Source organism: Cucurbita maxima, unplaced genomic scaffold, assembly GCF_002738345.1.
Source record: "Cucurbita maxima cultivar Rimu unplaced genomic scaffold, Cmax_1.0 Cma_Scf00024, whole genome shotgun sequence".
NCBI classification, from domain to species: domain Eukaryota; kingdom Viridiplantae; phylum Streptophyta; class Magnoliopsida; order Cucurbitales; family Cucurbitaceae; genus Cucurbita; species Cucurbita maxima.
The window spans coordinates 950130-961401 of NW_019272040.1; the positions used below are offsets into that span (position 1 = coordinate 950130).

The window sequence follows — 11272 nt, forward strand, 5'->3', positions numbered from 1 at the left end:
TAGAAAAGAAGCTTAAAAGAAAAAACCCAGCCCAATTGTAAGCCCAAAAGTTCAGCCCACTTTATAAAATAAAAGAAAAATAAAATTTTAAAAAATAAGAGATCCCCAAGGATCCAACTTCTTCCTCCGAGTTTCACTCACTCTTCCCGCCAAAACCTCGCCATTGTCCAGTGCCGCCACCGCCTCCGCCTCCTCCTCCCTCCCACTCGGCTTTGCAAATCAGTGCATCGGTAACCTAACATATCTCCCTCCCTCTCTCATCGTCAAGTGCAGGTTGTTTTTGAAAGTATTTATGTTTACCTCTTTTTGCTAATAAATATTAGCAAAGAAGTGTTTATATTGATTCATGTTACATTAAATTTTATGTTATTAGCAATTGCTTGATGTCTTTCCTGTTTTTCGTTCCACCGCTTGATACCTTTGGATCTTGAGTTTTTGAAGAATCGCAATTGTAACTATTTAGGTTTGGTTCTTGTCGGATAATTTTGTTTATGTCGAATTAGGCGGAGTGGATTGAATTTTTCTATGTAATTGGTCCTCTTTGATGTTTTCTATTGGTTTCTTTAATCGAGAGCCTCAATGATCGATTGGAGAGGGGAACGAGTGTCGGTGAGGACATTGGGCCCCTAGGGATAGACTGTTAAATCCTATGTCAGTTGGAGAGGGGAACGAAACATTGTTTATAAGGGTGTGGAAACCTCAACCTAATAGATGCATTTTAAAAATCTTGAGGGAAAGTCTGAAAGAAAAAGCTCAAGGAGAATAATATCTGCTAGGGGTGGGCTTGGATCATTACACTCGAGGAATATGGAATGTGTTTTGGTTGGAACTAATAGACTTGATGCCATTAAGGGTGAGCTGGAGAAACTATTCCTGGATAAGGTTCGTGTAAAAAGTTGTCTGTAAACCTGTTGGTTAGCCCTATTCAATTTACTACGCTTGTACTGAGATGAACTTTGTCATGAATGTGGTTGCAAACTTGGGGCTCTGTATTTCTGTTTACGATATAAGATCGGTTGATAGGGGCTTTATCTTTCCCAGTGATGGCGTTGCAATGTACAAGGTACTCGTGCACTGTTGTATTTCTTCTTCAAGATTGAACCATTGAACCATTAAAGTTCCTTTGTTACCTAGTGTCAATGCAACATGTAATAGCTAAGCCTATCACTAAAAGATATTGTCTGCTTTGATCTATTATGTATCGTCGTCAACCTCACGTTTTTAAAATGCGTCTACTAGGGAGAGGTTTTCACACCCTTACAAGGAATGCTCCATTCCTCTCTCCAACCGATGTGGGTTCTCACAACATAGATGGATATGGGACTATGACGGTCAACCATATGACATATATGAAATGGATGAGGTTTGTGAATTATGTTAATTATAGGTTTAAATCTACGTTTAGTCCTTAACTTTTATACTTGTTTCATTTGGGTGCTTAAACTTTGAAGTGTTTTTGCGCCCATGATTGTTACTGTATCTCACTCACTCTCAACTTCTACCACTTCCTCTACTCATTTGCGCCAATCTTATTGATATGTGTGTAGTCAGAGGAAGACTGGTTTATAGTTGGGATATCAATTTTGATGAGTATGAGTACCCATCCAACAAGTTTTAGAATCTATTTGAAATGACTTTTCAACGTTTGGGAGACAAGGTCTAGAACACCAAATTTCACTGTCACCCCTAATTTATATCACAATATCATATCCTTTCCATTACGTAGCAACTACTCTATTAATGAGGCTTAGTTTTTTGTGGTGTAGGCAGCAATTGATTGTGATGGAGTGGGGACCTATTTCATGATGGAATGGCTCGGGAGATGCCGATGCTGAGGCCGAGGTCGAAGTCGAAGAAGATTCCTAAGGTCAACATCCTATTTTGCTACTATAACAAATTGGCATTCATTCATTCATACCTCTGTATTATATATCATTATCACTAGGCATGGGCGTGATAGTCCCTAGTTAGTACTCTTATCTCAACTTCATCTTGTATAAGAATTAGTATAGAAAGTGAGGAGATTCAAAGTAACTAACGAGAAGATAAAGCTTAGTTTTGTCATTGTTTGGTAGCAAGTCATTGTTGTGTAGGTGTACTTAAATCTTTTTGTATACATTTTGCCGTCCCAACAGTTCTATTTTGGCCTTCCTCAAAAGAATGCATATTTTAGATGCCCTTATTCCTTCAAATTTGCTATATACCTTTTAACTTTTCATCGACATTTTAAAATTATTTTGGAGTAGAAACCTGTTAGAGTCTTGGCCAAGAAGTTGATATGACGAAACGCCATTCTTTCTAACTTTAATCCATGCAACAAACATCCCTATCAACTTAGGTCATTCCAAATCACTACCAAGTCGGTCTTTCGTCTAGCATTCTAACCAATTATACTATAATGGTAGTTTTGAAACGTTTTATGAAATATCAATAGTATTATTGTGAGATCCCGCATCGATCGGAGAGGAGAACAAAATGTTTCTTACAAGAGTGTGGAAATCTTTCCCTAACAGACGCAGTTTAAAACCTTAAGGGAAGTCTAGAAGGGAAAACCCAGAGAGGACAATATATGACAGCCTGTTTGGATGGTTACAATTATTGCAACTTTTGAAAGATTAGAGATATTTTTCAAAGAGAGGGTAAAGTTCAAGGGTATTTTTACGATATAATAGCAACAAAAACAAGATCATAACAAATTTAAAAGTGATAAGGGCAAATGGATCAAAGTGAGACCTATATGTCAATACTTTTTGATGTTTCGACTATACATGATATAGAATACAACATCCAAATACATATATTATTTACAATCACTACCCCTATCTTTAAGCATTTGTCTTTGAACCCAAATGAACGTGTTCTTTTAAACCCTAATAAACATGATCATTAGCCTAATCAAACTATAAGTAGTTGTTAAGAAGCTTTGAAGAGATGAAGACGAGAGTCAGCTAATCTAAGAGAATAAGCAGCTTTCTTGTATTGAGCCCAAGTGAAAGGCTTATATAGAGATTGGTCCTTGGGGAGCATCATATCTGATGGAGGAGCTATCCATGCATTCAATGGTGGTGCCCCAAAGTACATGATTGACATTCTTGCCTTCTTTGAGTTGTTTGCCATTGCCCTATGCCTCACACTTACAAATCTATCATTTGTCATTGCCTGATCAAAAACAAGAACAAGTCTCAATAACCCATTTTGTAAATGTTTTTGCTTCTAATGTTCGTGATCATGTTTCGTTCTTTAGGTTTTAAGTAAAAAATCGATGTCTCGTTTGACACTAGACTTGTTACGTGCATCTCATATAATAGTTTTCATACTTTGATCTATTGACATAGAATTTACCTGAAACGCATCACCAATCAAGATGTAGAATGCAGACGGGTCGGGGCAAACAGGTGTCCACAACCCGTCGTGCAAGGAGATTTGGAGGCCATCGACATCGTTCGATCTCAAGATGGTCAAGATCTGAGGGTCAGAATGCTCCCCAAATCCAATGTTGTTAGTTGAAAGGTGGGATTTTGATGAAAGTTCCCTACTTTTTTCAGTGTGCTTGACTGCTGCAGGGTAGTAATTGATCCTCAAAACGGAATCACTTTGGACGTCTCTGATGAGGTTACTGAAGACAGACTTGTTTGGTAACCATAGACCCTCCCCCACCAGATCAAGAATCTCACATGCCAATTCTCTTACACTTTTAACGTACTCATTCACAACATAGCTGCATCAAATTAAGATATCAGACGACATGTCGACATAAATCAATGTTTCAGTTAAAAATTATATTTCTTTCCTTCTAGCTAAGCAGTACCTAAAAGCAAGAGGACTGTTAGAGATGGAGGCGGAGGTTTCAGCAATGGAAGCAGGGTCGGAGTGAAGAAGGATATACTCGAGGTCGCCGATGTCGCCGTTGGGGCCGATAGCTTTGCAGCCATAGCCGAAGGGGGCGGCAGGGCCAGCACGACGCTTCTCAGGCGCCGTTTGGCCAAAGAAATCAAAGGCTTGGCGTTCAAGATTCGCAATGGCATGGTCAGAAACTCCATGGTTGATGACTTTGAAGAAGCCAAAGTGCTGGCAGGCCTCGACAATGGATTTGGAAGTTCTTGCTCTGCTTTCGGAGAGATCTATGGTCGGAATTCCGACGGCCTTTGTCTTCTTGGACCTCGTGGCTGTCGGGAAAGGCATGGTTTGAAGAAAAAAAGGTTGAAGATTTGATTACAAATTTTGGTGTTGGTTTGGAGTTGTAGCCATGATAGAAGGGGGAGCAACCTCGTATTTATACAAGGCTTTTAGAGAGAGAGAGAGTTGTGAACTGATTAAATTAAAGGACAACTTGGGACAAGAATTATTTTAGAATATTAGGATGTTTTTTTTAATACATGTGATGAATATAAATTAAAAAATGTATATGTTTCCTCATTATTATTAATACAAAACCCAAAAAAATTTGAAAGGTACATTATGACTCATTAAATAATTTTTTTATTAATTTCTTATTATTTATACTTATGGCTTATAAAAGATAAATTAAATTTTTAAAAATAAAATAATTATCAAACGTTTATATTATAGTCATATGTATATTTCTTTAAAATTTTAAATGAAAATATTTATGCACATTTTATTACAAAGACTAGTTCATGATAATACATTTTGCCACTTGTCATTTTCTAAGAGAGTTACAAATAAAATAAGATGAAAATTACATAATAATTGCTTTAATTAATTAAGATAGGTTGTTTATTAAATTTTTAAAATCATTTATTTCGAATAGAGCTATGCCATAAACTTAGTCGTGCCAACAGATTGATAAATCATCGAATGTCGAACAAAGGACTCCAAAAGAAAAAGAGTAAACTCTCTTTGAAGGCATAGTAAAAAATGACTAATACTTCAAAGGAGTCAAGTCTCGATTAAGGGGAGGCGTACTTTGTTCGAGGAGAGGTGTTGGATGATGAAAGTCCTACATCGGCTAATTTAGGGAATGATCATTAGTTTATAACAAAGAATGCTCTCTCCATTAGTATGAGATGCCTTTTGGAGAAGTCCAAAGCAAAACTATGAAAGTTTATACTCAAAGTAGTGGACAATATCATGTCATTATAGAGAGTTGTTGTTCGGTTTAAATCAATTTTTTTTTAATCATTTAGAGGTTCGACCGATTTATGAACCAAACGTGACTTATTTAATTAATAATAAAGTGAAAATCCAACCTTTACGATTTTTAAAAATAAATTATTATAATCTTACCTAATCCAATATTAATTTTCACATAATCATTTTTTAGTTAAAAGCTACCAAAGTATTTGACTAGGAATTTGTGTAATTGAGAGAAAAAGACAACCTGGTCGCGGCTGTTTGTCTCCCGATGCTTGCATTCTTGTCACAAAAATTATTTATTTATTTATTTTTTTTTTAATTGAAAGCCAAAGTCTCCTCCACGTTGCCTTTAATATTTGACTTTTTCTCTCCGTTTGACTCCTTTGCACGTGCACCACCACCCCTCCCCTACTTTCTTAGGTCCTTCCCTTCCCCCTTATCCACACGAGAGAATCTTAGCCTAAATTATACATTATTTTTAGAGACGTTCCCACGACCCAACCGTAAGAAAAATGCCTTTTTGTTTTTGTCTTTGTCTTCTATTTCAATCTATATTCCTACGAATTCTCTATTAATAATATATATTTTTTTATTTTTTTATATATATATCTAAATAAATAAATAAATAAATAAATAAATGCATACACTTATATAATAAATTAGTTTTTATACATATTAATAATATAATCTAAGAACTAATCTCGCTACGGATTAAAGGATCTCTATTAGGAATCGACGAGAATAATGTTTTTATTTTTTTAAAGATAAAATAAAATTATAATTAAGTGAGAAGTAAAAGTGGATTAAAGAATGTTATAATAATGTGTTTGGTCACCCAATGAAGGGACAATGAATAGTAATAAGTCAAGGTGAATATGGAGTTCCAACGTGGTATGGACAGCAATTGTTTCCCCCATTTTCCAATTTAATTAATTCATTATATAATAATTAAAACAATATTTACATTTTTCTAAATTAAATTAATTGACTTTCTTTTTTTCATTCCTCAAAAATAAATATTTTTTTTTATTTGAGTTTGGTTTAATTTTTTAAAAATTGAAAGTCTGAGTTGATTCATGGTTTGACATTTTTTTGAGTTAAAGTCAACTCGACCTGTTCAAAAAAAAAAAAATAGAAAGTTAAATTAAATTGAATTAAGTTAGGAGGTATATTCTTATTAATAAAATAATTAAATAGAATTATATTGGAAAAAGTGCCGAATTTAATTAATTAATTAAAATAATTATTGTAATTAAAATTTAATTAATTATTTAAAAAAATAGAGAAGGCCGGCCAACACCATTACCAAACATGAAGGACAAGACAAAAGCATATAAATATTTGGAGATAAACTAGAAAGAAAATACGACATCCTTTTTCCTTTCAATTTAAATATTGACAAAAAAAAGAAAAAAAAAATCAGGTGGGTCCCTGATCTCAAATATGTTGCCACGTGGCACACTTACCATGCTCCACGCTGTCAATATGCCCATTGACATGTTACCCTAATAATTTCGTTTTAAAATATATATTTGAACGAACTAATTTAAATTAATAAATTATAATTATAATCAATAATTTTTATTTATGTTATGTTGTGCTCATACATTGGGTATGTTTTTTTTTTTTTTTTTAAAAAAAAAGTTATTTATGGATTATTTTATAAGAAAAGTACGTGATTTATTATATTTCTAAAATATAAATATTATTTTATCAGTCAAAGTCTACCGCTACCAAATATTGTCTGTTTTGCTCTGTTATGTATCACAGTCAATCTCACAATTTTAAAACGTGTATGTTAGAGGGAGATTTTCATACCCTTTTAAAAATGTTTCGTTTCTCTCTCCAATAACGAAGTTAACAACGATACGTAACGGGTTAAACGGATAATATCTGCTAACAACGATGAATTTAAGCGGTTAAAATTATTATTTTAATTTGAATGAAAGAAAATATGTGATAGCACTCTCTCAAATTTTCTTCCTCTTATCATAACCATAGCCATAGAGACTACTCTTCTTAACCTTTCTTTATAGGTAGGTTTATTGGACTAGCATCTTGCACAAATATAGATATCTTTTATCTCGATCACAATCCATTTTGTGTAGCTTCAACAAAGAATCTTAGGGAAAGTGAACCAAAGATTATGTTCAAATCTAAAATTCCAAACATTTCCCATCACGAAACTCATGTTCATACTCGAACGTTATAGAAACTAAAACAAAATAAGAAGAGTGTTAATGAATGGTGGTGTAAGTATCGATTCGTGTAACGTTTGGAAAAAGATAATCTTAATCAAAAGGGGTTTTTTAGCTCATAGATATGTGCATATCTAGGTATGTTTATCTATGTAAAACTATGTATATGTTATTAATTGCGGAAGATGTTTGTTATGTTTAGGGAGTTCATACTCGATCGTACGCGAGAAACATACCGTGGTTATGTGAAAGATTTCTAGTTAAGCGTAATAGATACAATATTTTTGTTTCAAGTCTAAGTTGATAATGCAACACGAGCAAAATAATTAGTAATTTACATGTACTATATTAGCCTAAGTTTAGCGAAAATTGTTCGCTTTGACCTGTTACATATCATATCAGCCTCACGGTTTTAAAATGCTTTTTCTATGGAGATGATATAGCTCTACTTCGACTAGTGGCTTGCATCGTCCGGTGACTAACTCTAATACTATTTGTAACAGTCCAAACCCTCCACTACGCTTTGGCCCACTACGTATCGTTGTCAGCCTCACGGTTTTAAATACGTCTGTTACGGAGAGGTTTCTACATCCTTATAAGAAATGCTTTGTTCCCCTCTCTAATTGATGTGAGATCTCACAATCCAACCCTCTTGAAAGTCAGCGTCTTCGTTGGCACACCGCTTGGTGTCTAATTCATAATTGTCTTCGTAAGTTTAGGGTTTAGGGTTTTAAAATGCATTTGCTATGAAGATGATCTAGCTCTACTTCAACCAGTGTCTTGTATCGTCCGGTAACTGACTCTAAAACCATTTGTAACAGTCCAAACTCTCCACTATGCTTTGGCTCATTACGTATTGTCATTAGCCTCACGATTTTAAATACGTCGGTTAGGGAGAGGTTTCCACATCCTTATAAAGAATGTTTCGTTCTCCTATCCAATGATGTGGAATCTCACAATCCAACCCTCTTGAAAGCCAACATCTTCGCTGACACACCGTCTGGTATCTAATTCATAATTGTCTTCGTTTGTTTAACTCAACAACTAAAATATCTCTCGTTTCTTACAAAACCCGAGACCTCATCAGGTAAAAATTTGCATATAATTAGGGTAAATTAGGGTTTGAACGACGACAATAATTGAAGAATCCACATGTAGTTCAGTCATGCAACAGCTTAGTCCATAAGTGGGGGCCTGAATATCAATTCTCTTGGTACACAAACGTGCATGCCCTTGAAAAGACCCTTATAATTTTTAACTCTGTCCTTAGTACAAACCGTTCAAATATTAAGCACATGTTCTTCACACTTCTCTGTGGCCTCTCTCTTGTTCAACATCACTTCACAAACAGCTTTCTCCTACTGCCCACCTTGCCTTTTCAGCTCTATGTTTGTATATCTCCTCGAGATCTTCAACAAAGTCATCGTGCGTTTATGTGTAAGAGTTGAAAGATCAATGTGACCTTCGCTCGTAGGGCTATGAAAATTATGCGGGTTGAGCTCAAAAACTTATAATAACATATATCGATATCACTACGGTTATGGTGATATAATGGATGAACTACCTGAGTCAATGAGCTTAACTTATACTTAATTTAGCTTTTGCATGAGATATTAGCGTGTGGAGCAAGTTTAAGAGAATTATTAGTGCTTTCTTCCCTATAAATAACTATCTAATGTAAGTTTTATTCACATTGTGCTCAAAGTTCTTTGGTACAAAGAAATTCTCCCTTCAAGTTATTGTGTTCTTTCTGTTTCCAGATCGAGAGTCAAAACCAACAACTATATATATATATATATATAGTTAAGAAATATGTTTATATCGTGAGACTCGTAAATTAGGGTTATAACGTGTGATGTCCCATATTGATTGGGGAGGAGAACAAAACACCATTTATAAGGGTGTGGAAACCTTCCCCTAGCAGACGCATTTTAAAACCTTGAGGGGAAGGCCGAAAAGGAAAGTCCAAAGAGAACAATATCTGCTAGCGGTGGATCTGAGTTGTTACAAATGGTATCAAAGCCAGACATCGAACGATGTGTCAGCCTTCTCAATGTTTCCCGAATGAGGGTAGACACGAGACGGTGTGCCAATAAGGACGCTGGGCCCCGAAGGGAGGTGGATTTGGTGGTGGTCCCACATCGATTGGAGAAAGGAACAAGTGCCAGCGAGGACGCTGAACCTCAAAGGAGGGTGGATTGTGATGTCCCATGTTGGTTGGGGAGGAGAACAAAACACCATTTATAAGGGTGTGGGAACGTTCCCTTAACAAACGCGCTTTAAAGCCTTGAAGGGAAGCTCGAAAGGGAAAGCCCAAAGAGAACAATATTTGCCTAACGGTGGGTCTAGGTCGTTAAATAACGAGCCTCTCATATCTTCACTAACGGTTCAACTTTAAGTTTGACTCGATTAAAAGAAGTTATCGAAGAAGTAGGACGGAAGGTAACGAAGTCTTAGTTATCGAAGAATCATCATAGCCTTTCAACATGTCCTTTCAATTGAGAATCATTATAGCCTTTCAAGATATGTCAAGTGAATAATAAGAAAGTTACTATATATTCATTTTTAGAGCCAAATAGCCAAAAAGTTAAAAGTGCATTAGAAAAGTAACTTTATGGGGAGGCTAAATCATGGAGAATCAAAAGCCATTAACAAATAAGGAACTTTCATTAATATTTGGCACTTGTTATTTTCATCTAGGTTTATAATGGTTCAAATTGAAACTAATTTACGATCGGGATCGAGTATGACTTGAGGTTCCACGTCTATAAAATGTGGCGTGGCAACAGTTAGAGGATAGGGTAAACCCACCATCGAACCCGTCACTTTCTTAGCTATTGACTATCGACCCGTTGGAGTTCCACATTGGATAGTTAAAATGAAGATTATGGGTATATAACTAAGGGACACAATTTTCACTAAAAACAAAACCACGACAACTTATGCTCAAAGTAGACAATATCATTATAATGTGGAGATAAGTTTTTCTTTCAGTGGTATTCGAGCCAGACCCTTATCTTAACTTAGCTATGTCCATAGGACTCTCAAGTGTCGAATAAAGAAATTGTCAGCCTGTTTAAAGGAAGGTTCAATGACGTACTTTATCTGAGAGCTTTAGAGGAGTCGTTAAGGGAGTTCAATGGTGTATTTTGTTTGAGAGGAAAATCGTTGGAGTCCTACATTGATCGATTAAGATGAAGATCATTGATATATAAGTAAGTGATATTATTTTTACTGACGTGAGACATTCTGAAAAATCAAAAGTAAAGTCATGAGAGCTTATACTGAAAGTGAACAATGTTGTCGTGGAGATCAATGGTACCTATTGGAAATCATGACGTGACCCTTTTGATCAAAGGTTATATTATTGTGTTTGATCCTTTCAAATGGACATGATACTAAGCACCAATCTCAACCACCAAAAGCCCTCCTGAGGAAGAAAATGGTGAACCTTGGAGGGTAGGGGCTAGTTTTTTAGAGCGTGACAAATTTTAGTGCTTTTTTTACGGAGTCATTATACCAATTAATAAAGTGGAGAAAATATAGAGTCCAAACTCACTACTAGTAGATATGGTATGTTTTGACCAATTACATATCGCTCTTAGTCTCACAATTTTAAAATGTGTCTACTAGGGAGAGATTTCCACGCCGTTATAAAGAATGCTTCGTTCTCCTCTCTAACCGATGTGTGATCTCACAATCCACCTCCCTTGGAGGCCAGCGTCCTTGCTGGCACACTGCCTAGTGTTTGGTTATGATATCATTTGTAATAGTACAAACTCACCGCTAGTAGATATTGTTTGTTTTGGCCTATTACATATTGTTGTTAGCCTCACGGTTTTAAAATGTGTCTACCACGAAGAGGTTTCCACACCCTTTTAAGAAATACTTCGTTTCATTCTCCAACTGATATGAGATCTCACATACAGTACACCAAATAAAGAGATTAGAGATAAAAATGAATCCAAGCTAGCAAG

General features: G+C 35.4%; 1 protein-coding gene and 1 long non-coding RNA gene across 3 annotated transcripts; one reads left to right on the forward strand and one right to left on the reverse strand.

Annotated features, from left to right (window-relative positions):
- Positions 1-112: 112 nt before the first annotated feature.
- LOC111497931 lies at positions 113-1949 on the forward strand. 2 transcript variants are annotated; one of them, XR_002720691.1, is made up of 4 exons: positions 113-230; positions 573-1363; positions 1548-1657; positions 1767-1949. It is a non-coding gene; the product is annotated as an uncharacterized LOC111497931 (long non-coding RNA). The 2 variants fall into 2 exon arrangements; XR_002720690.1 differs by having other exon boundaries at positions 113-1363.
- Positions 1950-2811: 862 nt separating this feature from the next.
- Positions 2812-4334, reverse strand: LOC111497847 (gibberellin 2-beta-dioxygenase 2). The gene is made up of 3 exons (XM_023148826.1): positions 3809-4334; positions 3343-3718; positions 2812-3159 (listed from the first exon to the last, which is right to left on the reverse strand). The coding sequence occupies exons 1-3, from the start codon at positions 4180-4182 to the stop codon at positions 2914-2916; spliced, it is 996 nt and encodes a 331-aa protein (XP_023004594.1). The 5' UTR covers positions 4183-4334; the 3' UTR covers positions 2812-2913.
- Between the last annotated feature and the right edge of the window lie 6938 nt (positions 4335-11272).